Source organism: Diceros bicornis, chromosome 1, assembly GCF_020826845.1.
Source record: "Diceros bicornis minor isolate mBicDic1 chromosome 1, mDicBic1.mat.cur, whole genome shotgun sequence".
Classification (NCBI taxonomy): Eukaryota; Metazoa; Chordata; class Mammalia; order Perissodactyla; family Rhinocerotidae; genus Diceros; species Diceros bicornis.
In genome coordinates, this window is record NC_080740.1 from 53,959,866 (window position 1) to 53,975,618 (window position 15,753).

At 36.6% G+C, this 15,753-nt stretch overlaps 1 protein-coding gene across 2 annotated transcripts in view; it reads left to right on the plus strand.

Moving 5' to 3' along the window:
* Positions 1 to 15,753, plus strand: part of PCBD2 (pterin-4 alpha-carbinolamine dehydratase 2) — a 44,518-nt gene that overhangs the window by 28,130 nt on the left and 635 nt on the right. The window contains exons 2-3 of one of the 2 annotated variants that reach the window (XM_058540637.1): positions 2,107 to 2,181; positions 14,819 to 14,899. In XM_058540637.1, coding sequence (XP_058396620.1) covers positions 14,831 to 14,899 — 69 coding nt within the window. In that variant the 5' untranslated portion in view covers positions 2,107 to 2,181; positions 14,819 to 14,830. The remainder of the gene's footprint in view (positions 1 to 2,106; positions 2,182 to 14,818; positions 14,900 to 15,753) is intronic. The other variant, XM_058540629.1, reaches the window with a different exon arrangement.

Sequence of the window (15,753 nt, forward strand, 5' to 3'; positions counted from 1 at the left end):
CAAGATCATGGAAACATGAATTAGCAAGTGGGGCCTCATTCCAGGCTGTGAGTGCTTTAGGTCAAAAAAGACCCACTTTTTACCAAAATTCACTGTTGATAGCACTAACTTGGAGTGTCCAATAATTCTGCAGATTTGTGATCTATTACCTGAAATTTTTACAAATGTGCGTAGTGTTAAGTTCAAACCCAAGTTACTGAATGCATTGCCTGAAAAAAGATACTCCAAAATATTTTCCCTTTAATTTCCCAAATCAAAAGATTTCTAGGTTGTGACAAAAATGTAACTACTTTCTGTCTTCATTCCTGTACAGATACCCGTGAGACTGAAAAGTGGTGCTGGTCAAGTTGACTTAGGTTCTGCCCATTCTCGGACTGGTAGACTTGATTTAGGACGTTGAGTGTGGACTTCAGTGGAGCTGGGGTTGGGATGCATATGCCCAATATCTGCTAGTCCTGCCTCATCCAGTTATGTCTTGTTAATTTCATTGCTTTCAGTGGAGGAATCTTATTTTACACTGGTCTTTATGGGCAAAGATAATTATATATATTTGCCTGGGTAAGCAAATCGATAAACTTGTAATAAAGTGTATCAGACCATTTCTTTGGCACGACCAACCAGAATAGCTTGTGAGGCAGAGCCGTTTCCAATGGAGCATGAAAAGCTTTGAAAATTTTCAGTAATAGCAGAAAGCAGTATTTGAAACCACCCTTAAACAATTGTTTGTTTTCCTCTTCCCCAACCAAGTTTATAAAAATTTGGTCAGACAGGCGTTTTGTTTTGATTTAAAATATTTTCAGTGAATTGTTATCTGCTGAATGCACATGTGTTCCTGCACTTTTTCTTTCACGATTGAAACTTTAAACCCTTCCCTTAGGTCCCCCTAAAAACCTCCCTCTGCCCAGTAAGGTTTGCATATGTGAAGAGGGTGAAGGGATTTGGACCCTGGAGAAACCTCACAATTTGAAATCTGCCTGTGCAGTTGTGTACTAGAAATGGCCATGGTTAGTGCCATATGGGCTCTTTGTCTTTCTCTTCTACCAAGATTCCTTGCCCCCAAAAGACATTGCTTAATTTGGGCGTTTCAGTTTGGTTAATCAGATCATGAGTGCCTGTGAGCATGGCAAGAGGCATGATTGAAGCATTTATAAAAATTTGGCTCATAGTAAGCCCCATAATTTGTTTTAAAGAATTACCTCTTCAGTGACATTAAAAAAACCCCCAAAAGGTTGTGGTTTATAACGCCACACCTGGTCCAGATTGTACTGGATGAATCCATATTTGCTTTGCTGTAAATGATTTTGAGGGTGGAATTCTTGGATTGTTTTCTGTCTTGTAAGCCCTTGACATTGTACTGGTACCTGTGCGCGCGCAAACCTCCTGACATGGGAAAGGCCAGCTCAGCCTCCCACTGAAATGCAGGTTGGCTGCGTTTATTCTGCATGTTCCTAGAATGAGGAAATGATATGACAATAAACAGAAATGCCCTTGCTGAAGAGAGAAGGGAAGCTGGTGTTTATCTGGTCAGGTGGTTTAGATTAGCCGTGATGCGGCTCTGTATTATGTTACTTTAAATCATTGTGTCCCAACAGGACATAAATTATGAAGATTGTTACAGTATGTTTCATCCTATGTAAGATCAACAAATTGGAATAATTTTTTTATAGGAAAATCATAGTGCTTTTGGCAAGGCTATTGAAGCCTTTAATTTGACTTGAGTATTTCTCAAATATTATTGCCTAATATATAAAGTATGATTTGCATAAGGTATGAAATAATAAACTTTTAAAAACAAAAGGGAAGAATTTTTCTTTAGCAATTGCATCAAATGGCAGCATACTCCCACTCCATCAATATCTGCATGCTTTCTTTGTCCCGTGTTTTAGAGCCAGTTGCATTCTTTTCCTCTGATGGGATTGTAAACGAGCTGTGCAGGTCTTGGAGCAGAGATGGAACTTTGCTGCGTGCTGCCTGCCCATCAGCCCTCACCTGCGCAGAGAAGGCGACTGCTCTGGTGGAACTGAATGGGAGCCTGCTCTAAGGAGGAGAAAACAAACTTTCCTGTTTATATATGTTCACAAAAACAAACCATTTTTTTTCTTTCAGGACTTTGTGAATTGTTAAAAAAATAAAAACCAACCCAAATCAAAAAACCCTACTTGATCAACAGCTGAAGTTAAGGTAATTTATATAGGAATATTTTGAAAAGAATGGACTTAAGTAAGCATTTATTCTTTTTAATGTTTCCTCTATTTGTTACTGTTTTCTGAGTTATTAGCCTTAATTGTGAATTTTTAACACAGAGACTTATAATTTTTCATTCATATTCAGGATGCAACTAAGTTTCTTTGGCCACACAGAGCCACTTTTCTAGATTTAAAAAAATGGCCTAAAATTACTTTGTGTAGGATTCAAGCAAATTGGAAACTTTTCAGCTTTCCACAGTAGCACATTTTCTGTGCAAAGCCCTCTGCATGTTTTTATGAGACCTCCTCAGACTCACGGTGATTTACAGAGACTGGGAGAGGTGAGAGAGGTTCAGGATTTGTTCAAGGCCACAGAATGAGACAGAGCTGGGATTAGAACTTTTCAGGATGTGATGACACCCTCACCAGACCTTGTGAGTCTTTTGATACCAAAAACAGGGTAAGTGCCAAGCTTATTTTACTCTTTATGTGCCTCAAGCCCTGAGATTTTTCTTTAATTCTTTAGTAATACCGTTTAAAACACAAAAACAAGAAAGTCCCTACTTTCAATCTATAAGAGTAAGAATAGATCTCTCTTTAAGCATCAACATAACAGGTTGAGGATAAATTCTGAATGTATTTGTGGTTTGCGTCAGTTCAGTGTCTGAAAACTGACAGGTTCAGGGACCTTTCCAAGTTCACAACCCGTGTGTGCACTCTGAAACAAATAAATACAGACGACTTATGAGATGGTCTCTTTCCGCACTGGGCTTCTTCTGGATTGGCACCATTTTCTGAGAAGTGGGTCTGGCAGGCTGTTTTCTTGCAGTGATGCATTGCAGCCGTCTATCACTGGAGGTCCTCTGTGGAATTATCAGGATGTCCGATCAGGCTTGAATATTTGGGTGATGTATTTTTCTTATAGAAAATATTGGCAAATGTTGCTGAAACTGTACTTAAAAACTCTTAAAAGGAGAATTGATTCCTTTTAAAAGTAAGTAACAGAAAGGATAAGCATGTATTTGTTGATGTTATGCAGACCTTTTTATACCATTAGATATTTTGTGATGTGAAGTGGGACAAGACTCTGTTTTATAGAATGTGTACTGCTTGCAGAAAATGTATTTACTGTACCATTAAGCCAAATGAGGTATTGCTTTGTTTCTTTAAAATATTTTTTGAGTGCCCCCCTTCCATGGTGCGGGAGTGGGCGTTCTTTCTGTGCTGAGCCCTCGTCCTCTTCCTCCACCCTTTTGGTTATTGGTATACGGGATTTTGACTTTCAGTTTAATTTAACATGTCCCAATTTGAACAGAAGCCTTTTTGCTTTTTCTTTCTTTCTCTTTTTAAAATTAAGTGCATATAGATTCTTTTTATTACAATAATAGGGCAAGAGAGTTTCATGTCAGATATAAACTGGAATTATATAGTGTAAGTAGTTGTTGCATCTCTTAAAAGGAGCCAGTTGACTATAAAGAAGAAAACGTGGGGAGGAGACCGCCATTTTGCATATTATTCGATTTTTAAAAATGTATTTGGAAAAAAATGTGTTTAGCCAGATAGTCCATATGTCTCAGTGATTTGAATGCATGAAGTTGAAACCTAGGGATATTTTTCTATGTAAATTTGAATTTTTATAAATTTTATAACGATGACAATACCAAGGAGTGTAAATTCTAATTTTTAAAGGGTGGCTAAACAAAACAAACAGAAAACTTCCATAGTCTTTGCCATACCTCTCACCTCATAAGACTCTGGAAAGCTAATGAATATGGATTATCAGCAGATTAGGAAAGAAAACCCCCAACAAGAGTTTTCTGAGACAACTGATTGGCAATAATCAACAACCCCAGTGACCAGTGAGGCATCAGAAGTTATTTTGACATTAGGGAACTCCAGGTAAATGGCTTTTCTGGTGGATTCCTCGCAAAGTGATTTTGAAACCAGTGTTTCAGTCTGCTTTAGGGGGAAAAGATGGATAGAAAACTGGTGAAATGTGCTGATTCCAAGAGAGCAAAACTGAAGGGTTGTGAGGAATTCTAGAAGGAGCTAGTAAGATTGAGCTGTTGGTCTGCCCAATAGTAGCTGATGATGATGTGGGTAAATGTAATTTAAAGTTACGTGCAGAGGAATTTGAAAATGAGTAGCGTCTTTTCAGGGAAAAGATAGTCTCAGCTTGTGATCATCTCGGCCAGAATGTCTTTTTGGCACACATAAGCTTTGTGAAATCTATCTAGTCAGGGAACTTGCACTAAAAATGCAACAGAAAGGAAGTGCTCTTAGGTAGGAAAGGAAAGGAAGGAAAATTGTGGGTAGAGGTGTTTATGTTGGTTAAACTCTGCTGCCTAGAGAAGAGTGGGTTTATACCAGTAGATCTCTAGGAAAGAGTGGTCTTCCTAGCCTGGGAATTCGGGAGGTATTTACTAATGTAATGATAAATCCTAATTCTACAAAGGAAAACTGTTTTGCATCTTGCTTTTTCATTTAACCATATATATTGAGGGTGGTAGCCAGCCCTGGAGGTCTAGTGGTTAAGTTTCAGTGCTCTTGTTGCTACAGCACCGGTTCTTTTCCCGGTCAGGGAAGCACCATCCGTCTGTCAATTGTCATACTGTGGTGGCTGCGTGTTGCTGTGATGCTGAAAGCTATGCCACCAGTATTTCAAATACCAGCAGGATCACCTGTGGTGGACAGGTTTCAGTGGAGCTTCTAGACTCAGACAGACTAGGAAGAAGGACCTGGCCACCCACTCCCAAAAAATTGGCCATGAAAACCCTCTGAATAGCAGCAGAGCATTGTCTGATATAGCGCTGGAAGATGAGAGGATGGCGCAAAAAGACCGGGCAGTGTTCCGGTACAAAGGGTCACTGGAAGTCGGAATCGACTCCATGGCTCTAACAACAAATTGAAGGTGGCACCGTGTAATTAGCTAAAAGAGCTGCCTTATTTTTCCAAGTGGCTGTTTAGGATATTATGGTAATTGCCAAAAATGGTGACTTAAGAACTTTTTCTTTTTTTAAAGGCTCTAAAATGTTATGGTTCTGTGAATACAGCCTTTGAAGGCACTGTTTAGAAGTGAGCATGCTATCTCACAGGTGTACTTACTACCACTAACTTGAAGGGGCACTCATTCAGCCTAGGGCACAGGAGAGCAGGCTGCTCTTTCAGTAGCTTGTGGACGTGGTCTCCAGTGCCTGGGGAAGCCAGTCTTAATTTCAGAGTTGGATACTCTTGGCCCGAGTTATTGGAAATGTTGTGCTCTGCAGTGGATCAAGTAGAAGGCAGGTAGACTAGTGGCCCAGGGTTGGTGGGGGTTGTGTCTGCCCCCAGACACACACATTGGACTGCCTAGGGAATGGTCCTCAGGTAAGGCCTTTAGTCTGGCTTCTTAGGGAGACATGAGTCACCTGCTTGGTTAAGATGCTCACCAACGGACTGCCAGTTTCACCGGAAATCTTTTTATGAGGATACTCACTTAGAGAAACAGATTTAAATATGTTTTTGGGTTTCTTAGCCTTGCAGAGGTGAATTTCTTTGGCCTTCTGAAAGGTTTAGTAAGGAATTCTTCCTCTCCAGGCCATAGACGCTATAACGTTAAAGTGCTGATGATGAGAATAATCACTAGTATTAACTGAGTGCCTAATAGAATGCCTGGCATACTGTAAAGGATGTTACATGAATTATCCCCTTTTTACATATGAGGAAACTGAGGCTAATTTAAATGTTAAGTAATTTCTCTGAGGTCACATAGCTAGTGAATAGCAGAGCTAGGACTGGAACCTAGGTCTCTGACCCTAAGGTCTCTGCAATTGACCACTGTGCTCAAAATACAAGTGGCAGTTTGGAGAAAAAAAATGTGGATCAAATACATCTTTGGTTGGGTTTGTTCCTCATATTTCTCATGTTGCTAGTTTGAGAATATTCTTCTGCTGCATGCAGATCAAGATCTGATATTCCCTTTGCAGTGGCTAAAATAGTTAACAGTGTTTTCCGCGAGAACGTCATGGTGAGAAACATAATCATATTCTGGGGCAAAGAACGCCTTTCCTTGGTGCACCAAGCAATGTTCATGTGATTGATCAGTCACCAACACCAAGACAAGGTCCTGTCCTGTGACATGTGCGTGCTTGGCAATGATCTTGCCATGCATTTTGCTTAATAATTTTCATTATTTTTAATTAAAGTTGAAGAAGTGCAGACTCTAGCCGAAATTAAGGTAGGTTGTGTTGCCGGAATCTGGTAATTACTTTAATTGATCACAAGATAGTTTCCTTGATCACCAATTAGACTAAATTGCCGATCATGTTTCAAGACGTGAAGAAATGCCCAAACTGATTTATGTAATAGTGTTTTCATTTCTAATCAGACATAAATATCATTTCCTTCCATAGCAATTGTGTTTTATAAAAGAAGGGTTATGGGCCTACAAACATAAAGGTGATTCATAAACAATAGAGTTCTAATTCATTGAATTAGTAAAGGAAGTATTTAGAGGCTTAATGGAGATTGTACTGGGGAAATTACTTTGGAGTCGCTGGTGCTCATTTTCTTAGTGGGAGATATGTTCTTTTTTAGTGCATAATTAAAATAGTCTATAATCAAAATATAAAAGGCAGCCAGTTTAAAGAACACATATCAAAGACAATTGCTCTGAGTAATGAAAGATTCGTACTGTAAATATGTGCTAGAAGTTAAGTCTTAGGACTTTAATAAATCATACATGTTATTTGGACTGAAGCTGCATTTTAAATTCAGGGTGCTGTTAAACATTTCACAGATTGATACAAGATTTTTGTTTTGGTTTCATGCATCTGATAGTCTTTCATATTTTCATGGAATAAAATGAAACAAAAGGAACTTTAAGAAAAATTGCAGTTCCCAAAGAATACTTGATTTGGGGTTCATGGAAAAATCTTTTAATTGCTGATGGTTTGGAGATTTCCAAATGACAAACTTCATTGGCCCAATTTGCTGTGATTGTAATGCTTACATTCCTTAAAATGGCAGAGTGACTTAAAAAGTCATACTTCATCATGCATTCATTGACTTGTTCATAAAATGTTTGTAATTTGCAATAGAGGAAAGACTGAAACTATTATCAGCCATTATATGTTATTTGTTGGCCATATGTTTGTTTGAAATGGCCGTGGCTCAGCAGAACATGGCTCATAGACAAACTATGCTGTAAATTGGCACTAAAAATCCACCTAAACAGGTAGGCATATGTTAAGAAGTTAACATGAGCCAAAATATTTTAATATGAACCAGGTTACATGCATTGCAGGATCCTAGCTCCCTTTACAGGGAGACCTTAATTTGCATAGCTTCTTCATTTTTTCCCAAACTAATTTTTAAAAATAGAACAGGTATATACGTGGTATAAAATTCAAAAGAGTATGGTAAGTCTCTTCTTGTTACTAATTCTTGACCACCCAGTTCCCCCTTTCACCCTCCATTATGCACTATTACCAGTTCCTATGTATCGTTCCAAAGATATTAATGTTTCCTTTATTTCCTTTTTATGAAGTTCATAGACTATTATTATGCATTTGTTTTTTCATTTAGTAATGTATCTTGGAAGTATTTCTATGTCAGAGGACAGATAGTTTCCTCATCCTTTTAATAGCTGCATAGTATTCCAGTGTATAAACGTACCACAATCTATTTGATGGACATTTGGCTGTTTCAGTATATGGCTATTACAAGCCATGCTGCAGTGACCGATCTTGTAATTTATGTATGAGTATGTCTGCAGGACAGATTCCTAGAAGTGGAATTGTTTGGGCTAAAAGCATGGGCATTGTTTTCCTAAGGGCATAGACATTTTAAATTTGGATAGATATTGTCAAATTGCCTTCCATAGTGATTATATCAATTTATATTCACCAGCAACGTTGAGAGTGCCTTTTCTCCTATATCTTCACCAACTTCTTGATCTTTGCCAAACTGATAGGTTTAACTTAGTTTTTTCCCCTCAGCTTTATTGAGATATAATTGACATATAACTTAGTTTTAATTGGTGCTTCTCTTATCATGTGTGAGATTGAGCAGTTTTTATGTTTAAGAACCATTTGATTTCTTTTCTGTTTGTCCTTTGCACATTTAAAAAAATTGAGTGGTTAGTCTTTTTCTTATTAATTTGTAAGAGTTCTTTTAAGCTAAGGAAATATGTACTGCAAATACAATTTGTTGTTTGTCTTTTAATTTTGTTTGTTGGTTTTTATTGCCATGCAGAAAAAAAATTTAATGTATTAAGATTTATCTATTTTTCAGTAGTGGCTTAAAGTTTTCTGCATATAAAATTTGTATGTTTCTTGTTAAGTTTACTCCTAGATAATTTTTGGTGCCATTTTAGATGGAATCTTCTCTTCCAATATATTTTCTAATTAGTTGTTGTTTGTATAGGAAGGCTATTGAAGTTTTTTTGGCTTGTTTGTTTTATTCTTGACTTTAATGGGAATTCTAGTGTTTTTCTGTTAAAAATGATGTTGCCTTTTGGACTGGAGTATATTCTGTCATATTAAGGAGGGGTTCGTATATTCCTATTTCATTAGGAGTTTTAATAGATAATAAATATTGAATTTATAAAATTTTTTTTAGAATTTATGTAAGTCATTATATGATTTTTCTCTTTTGATTTATTAATATGGTAAATTATATTAATATATTCCCTAATATTGAACCATCCTTGCATTTTTAGAATAAATCCTATTTGTTCATGGTCTTTTGTTCTTTCAGTGTGTTGCTAGGTTTTGTTTATTAAGATTTCAGTTAATATGAGATCAGTCTACAGTTTCATTATTATGTGCTATCTCTGTGGGAATTTGGAAGCAATCTTATGATAGTTTATAAAAATGATTTGGAAATGTCCTTTTTTTTTTTTTTTTTTCCTATGCTCTGGAACTGTTTAATTAGTATTAGAATTAGCTGTTCCTTAACGGTTTGGTAGAATTCTTCTGTGAAATGACTGGGAACTGTTATTTTTTTGGTGTCACTCTTAGACACATTTCTCTTTTATAGTTGTTTAATTGTTTAGGTGTTTTTCTCTTCTTGGGTCAGTTTTGATAATTTTTATTTCTCAGAGAACTATTTTACCTATGTTTTAAAATTTATTTGTATAAGCTTTGTGTTTGTTAAAAATTTTTTTTGTATGTTTGTATGTTTTTTGTATATTTTATATGTATTTGCAGTTACTTCATCATTCTCATTTCCTGTTTTGTTTATCTGTACTTTCTCTCTCTGTCTTTTTGTATGTTTGTTTTTAGGTGAAATAACCGATTTTCTATTATATTCTTTTTTCATATAACCTGCTTTTAATTCTACCATTTTTCTCTTTCCTAATTTATTTACATCTGCTTTTCTCTTTATTTATATTCATTCCTGCTCTCCTAAGTTTATTTTATTATTTATCTACCTTCTTGATTGGATGTGTAATTTATTTATTTTTATTCTTTCGAGTTTATTAATTTAAGGTAACTTATTTAAAGATTCTGTTACTCTGATTATTGCTTTAGGTGTATCCTATATATAGTCTTACGTTATTAATATCTATTCAATTTCAGTTTTGATTTTTTCTTAGACCTGAGTTTTAAAAGAAGGATTTAAAAAAATTTCGAGGTAGTACTTCTTGTTACTTTTGTGTCTTGGTTTGTTTTAAATTTTATCAGAGAATGTTGTCAATACTGTTTCTACTTTTTGGAATTTATTGAGATTTTCTTTGTGGGCTATTACATGTTCAATTTCTATGAATGTTTGATAGATATTTTAAAAGCTATATTCTCAGTTTTTATAATTTAAACTATGTCAGTTAGATCTACCTTTTAAATTATGTATTTAAGTAGTCCATATTGTTACTTTTGTTTGCTGTCATGGGTTAAAAGATGTGAATTAATGTTTCCAACTAGAAATATTTCTGTTTGTCCTATATTTCCTGTCATTTCTGCCTATTGATTTTGACACTGTTATTTGTAGTATAGATAGTCACAGTTATTCAGTCTTCACTATGGATATACTTTATAATTGTAAATTGCCCTTATGATTTCTTTTTAAAAATGTTTTACATTTGTCTGTGTCCTTTTATTTCTGGTGGTTGAGTTTTGCTTTGTGATCCATTGGAAAGTTTACTCTTCTTTTAATTGGTTGGATTTAGGCTCTTTGCATTTATTGATTGGAAAGATATAGTTGGTCTTAAAAACCATGACAGAACCAATATATTTTTTCTCCCTTAATTTAAATCATGATGTGGATTGTGTTTTCTTTGCTTCATTTTGATTGTGTTTTCACTTACTTAATTGTGACAGTTTCTATTTTTATTTTGGTTCTTTCTGTGGATACCATTATACCTATAATTTCACAGTAAACTTAACCCTCTCTTTCTTTACATAGTATTTGTGGCCTCCCCACTATGCAATATCAAAATTATACTTTTACTTTTTCCTACTTTCCCTTCACCATGCAGTTTTAGTTTATATTATTTTTTCTAGTGCTTATGTTTTATACCTTTAAAGTATACTTATATCTCTAACATTTGATCTTTCCGCTTTCAAAAAAATTTTTTTTTACTTTCATCTATTTTCATCCATTTACTTCCCTTTCTCTTTCAACCCATTTAATAGTTTATAACATTTACATTCCATCCTGTAACTATAATCCCCACAATTGTTTTAAATGTATTCCCAGAGCTGAGTGAATTTATCACTCCTTGCCAGTATCTTTGGTATAGTTTCTCCATTCATTTCTTAGTTACTTATATTTCATCTTTTAATAGTTTCCTCAGGAAGGATGAATAGAAATTATTCCCTGAGTTATTACATTAAAAAATTATATCTGTTGCATTGATTTTGAACGGTAGTTTAGCTGGGTATAAAATTGTTTCCGCTTTCATTTCTAAAGTCTTTATAGGCATTGCTCATCTGACTTCTATGTTGAATGTTGGTATGTGGAAGTTTGAAGTCAGCCAGATTCCTTTTATCCTTATAGGTGAATTGATCTTTTTTGACTAGATGCCAAAAGGATTTTTTTATCTTCAGAGTTCACTAACTTTACTAGGATGTGTACACATGGTTGAATTCTTACAATCTATAGATTTAAATATTTTATTTCTGAAAATTTTTCTTGAATTACATCTCAAATTTTTTTCTGTTCTGTTTTTTTTTTTTTGGTTCTCTTATTGACAACAATTATCTGTATGTTGGATCTACTTTGTCTTCTATATTTATTATTTTCTAATTCTTATAAACTCTTGTTGATTTCTACTTAATTTTGCCCATTTTCTCAACGTTGTCCTCTAAGCTTCTTACTGGGTTGTTAGTGGTGTCTATTCTCCCTTGGGCTGTTTCCAGCTTTCTTTGATGGAATGGTTTTAGAAAGCCTGTACTTTTAGCTAGTTTAAGGCCTTTATTTATTTATTTATTTTGTGAGGATGATTAGCCCTGAGCTAACATCCACACCAATCCTCCTCTTTTTTTGCTGAGGAAGACTGGCCCTGGGCTAACATCCATGCCCATCTTCCTCCACTTTATATGGGACACTGCCACAGCATGGCTTGACAAGTGGTGCATTGGTGTGCACCCGGGATCCGAACCCGGGCCGCCAGCAGCAGAGCGTGTGCACTTAACCACTACGCCACGGGGCTCGCCTCTTAAGGCGTTTAGATTCCAACTGCCATCGTGGTAACAAGTAGGTAGGGCTGCAAAAAGAAATCTTTGAAAGAAGAGAGAAATGCTTTTCACCATCTGCCAAATTTGCTGTTTAGTCATATTTCTTCTTTTTTATATTCCAGATAATCAAAATTCCCCTTTGAAGTTTTTCTTTTTTCCTCTCCTATCCACTCATTTAACTTCCTTGCAGAAAGTCTTTTGCTTTAATTTGAATGTATATTGTTATGGATATTTTTAATTTGTGGATTTAAAAATAAATATTTGGGGGATTATTTGGCTCTGCTATATGGAAAAAGGATTATGGAATTGTTGCTTTGCTCCTAGAGAAGATTGAATATTCTTTCCCTAAGGAAGAATTAGGAGTAAATCCTATGTAAGTGGTTTTCAGACTTTGTGATATTTTATTAAATGCAAATATTAGGTGACAGTTGAAGAGAAATATATAAAGCTTAGGAAAATACAGATTTGGAGGGTCTTTGGATGTGTTCTTTTTTTTCATGTTCTATGTAGATATGATAGATGCTTTTTCTTTGATCAATATACCTCTTAGGATGTGGGTATTCTCTTTTAAGTCTTATCTGTGGTGGAATAGATTTTGCTACTATGCTGATAGAATGCTAGTAGTCAGAGATTTGAGGAGCACTTCTACACATGTTCAAATCGTCCGCTTGATCCATTTGGCTCTTTGGAAATGGTAAGGGGTTGTAAGCATCACTTTAAACCTTTTAGGATAATATGGTTCAAAGAAATTGTGGCCACAAGGCTTAAGAACTTGGGCCGTAACTGACTGTGCACACCTAATTTCTTGTCATTAAGCTGTTTTCTCCAGTGTGCATCAGGGTATTACCCGACAGCATATTATCTGTTTGTTTGATATATGTGTGTGAGTCTCTATTCATTGCACACGGGAAAAGGAAAAGGCCATTCTTCTGGAAGACAGCAACCGGAATCTTAGATTCTTGAGGTTATGGGAGGGCTTTTCACCTTTTGTTAGGTTTTGTAAGGTTTATCCAGAAGCAGTAGTGATGGCAGGATATGCCATTATTGATCTCTGACTTTGTGCCAAGTGCTGTGCTTAGTGCTTTTTTTGTTTTTTGTTTTTGTAAGGAAGATTAGCCCTGAGCTAACATCTATTGCCGATCCTCCTCTTTTTGCTGAGGAAGATTGGCTGTGGGGCTAACATCCATGCCCATCTTCCTCTACTTTATATGGGATGCTGCCACAGCGTGGCTTGACGAGTGGTGTGCCAGTCTGCACCCAGGATCTGAACCCATGAACCCTGGGCTCAGAGCGTGCGAACTTAACCGCTATGCCACCAGGCCGGCCCCATGTGCTCAGTGCTTTTATATCCTCTATCTCATTTTTGTTTTAGAATGATTACATGAGCTCTTTATTATTATCCCCATTTTACTGATAAGAAAACTGAGGCTCGGAGTTAAATCACATGACAGTTAACTGGTAGAGTTGAGATTTGAGTCCAGGCCTCAAAAGCCCATGCCCTTAATGACTGTATTACTATCTCTCAGGGGTGATGATTAGTCTTGTAACTCTTCTACAGGTAAACAAGAATAGGGCATCATAGGCAAATAGAGTAAAAATTCTCATTAGAAATCATTTAATACAGGTTAACTCTGTGTTTGAATAATTAAAACAGACTCTCACATTTGACTTGTCCCTTCCCCTCACATAATCTAGAGAATCAGATTATGAAATACAAAGGGTAGGGGAGTGAATATTGTTTTCCCACTGATAATTCCATACATGATTAAATGGATTTTGCTTGAACTTCCTTCTTTTCCTAACTGGGAAAAGCTTCAGGCCTTAAACGTCAAAATGGAAATCTTTATCCTGAATAAAATTGGTTCTGAGATAGGAACCATTATGAATGACATAAGGTTGTTTAACATGGCATCTTCTGTATTTCTCACTGTTAACTTGGAAATGCGCTCGTATGCCATTTAGTGATCCAAAAAGTATAGTGCAACTAACGTCAGATTGATCTTTCTGGATAGGGGTAATGAAGTTAAATCTTCATTTACATGCTGAAATGGGTACTGCCCTGTGAATTCCACTGTAACTTTGTAATTAATGTACCATTACCTTAGAGTTTTACCAAATATTTCTGCTTTCTGGACATGATAGAGACAGACTCTCCTATTGTTTGCAATTACCCCCATAAAAATTTGAAAGCAAGCAAAAAAAAATGCTTTTTCTCTCTCAGGACAAGTTTGCCTTCTGCTTAACAAAATTAGATTTTCCTTTCCCTGTGGTGTGAAGATAGAGCCCTGCAGGGCCACCATCAGTCCTGTGGCTGGGTCTGCAGCCCTCTGCCCTGTGGCGGGGCGCTTTCTCCTTGGAATGACAGTGCTGGGCAGTAGCAAGAAAATCCCGAGCAGGCGAGCCAGTCTTTCCTGTTTCACTCTAGATGTCAATGAAATAGTCTTTCATCCCCTTCTGTCCTGCCTGGGAGATGGGATGGGGAAGGTGTTCATTTCTGCCAGTTGTTTTGCTTAAGATACACTCAGAAGACATTTTTCCATAGTCTCGTGGTTGATGCCTTAGTTAGCAACCCAATCACTAAAAACAAAAGGAGCAGCGCTACGAGAAAAGTGGCTCCTAAGATCTGGAGCCAGGTAGTGAGACCCAGGGCGCTGGGTTGAAGGGAAATTATTCCCGGGCTATTTTGGAGAGTCTCGTCCTGAGGACAATTAAAGAGTCCAGACAGGTCACTGGGTGAGACCAATTTCCTGGTTTGTTTATTTGAGCCTGATTGTTTTTCACCATCGAGGAGCAGGTCACAGTCCTGCTACGCTATTACCCCAGCTCTGCAGAGAGCAATCCCATTCGTATTTGGTTTCTCCAGGCTTCCCTAAGGATCCTCGCCCAGTCTTTCTCTGTTTGGATTGCTCTGTCTCTCGCAGGTCCAGGGCAGAGGGCAGTGTCAGTAATCACTTTCGACTTCATCTCATACAGGCATTTGGCTTTATGTCCCGAGTTGCCCTACAAGCAGAGAAGATGAATCATCACCCCGAATGGTTCAATGTGTACAACAAGGTAATAAATTGTCTTATTTTGGGATCATCTTAATTATGGAGTTTAAGAAACGTCTTTTTTCCTTTCTTCTTTGTCATCCTGTGCAGCTAAGTGTCATTGTGCTTAGGAAAGTATTCTCTGATATTTTTTCTCAGAATCCCTGTGTATTACTGCAAATTAGTAACAAATTTTCAGATCTGCTCAAGAGAACAGTGACCAAGTTCTTTCCTTTCGTGCTTGTCTTCTGCTGAAACGAATATGAGAAATTTGGGCCTAATTAGCCTCCTGAATTAAACTTGAATATCAGCCATGCAGATAAGTTTTTAAGCTCTCTTAAGGTAAATTATTGAAAGAAATGGTAACAAATAAGAAAGATATGGCCTAATTTATCGCATTGAAATAAATTTGCTCAAGAACTGTGCTTTAAATAATAACTATTCAATTCTGTATCCTCAGTGGGAACTGACCACCTTCTTTAAGACAAAGAGCAGACTAAAAAGACTTCATCAAGTAGTTTTAATGGGGCACAGTGAGAGGAATCATGCCCTCCCCAAAAAGTGTCCTTGCCTTTATAGTCATGCCATTTGGAATGTCTTATCATCTAGTTTTCTGTGGGGTTTTATTTTCTCTTTGAAAGTCTTCTTTGAAAGAAGAAAATCGCATGATATTCTTGTCATTTATTGGAATAATTCAGAGCATGCAGGTACCAGGTTAAACGTTTTTTTTCCTAGTTGCCTCTCTTTGCCTATAATTTTGCTTTTGCTTTTTAATCGATTTGTCAAGAAGCAACAACAGTCTGTTACTCCGCCCTACCCCCACCCCACTTCCCTCATTTGGAAATGGGCTTTTTTAACATGGTTGCTAAGATATTACAT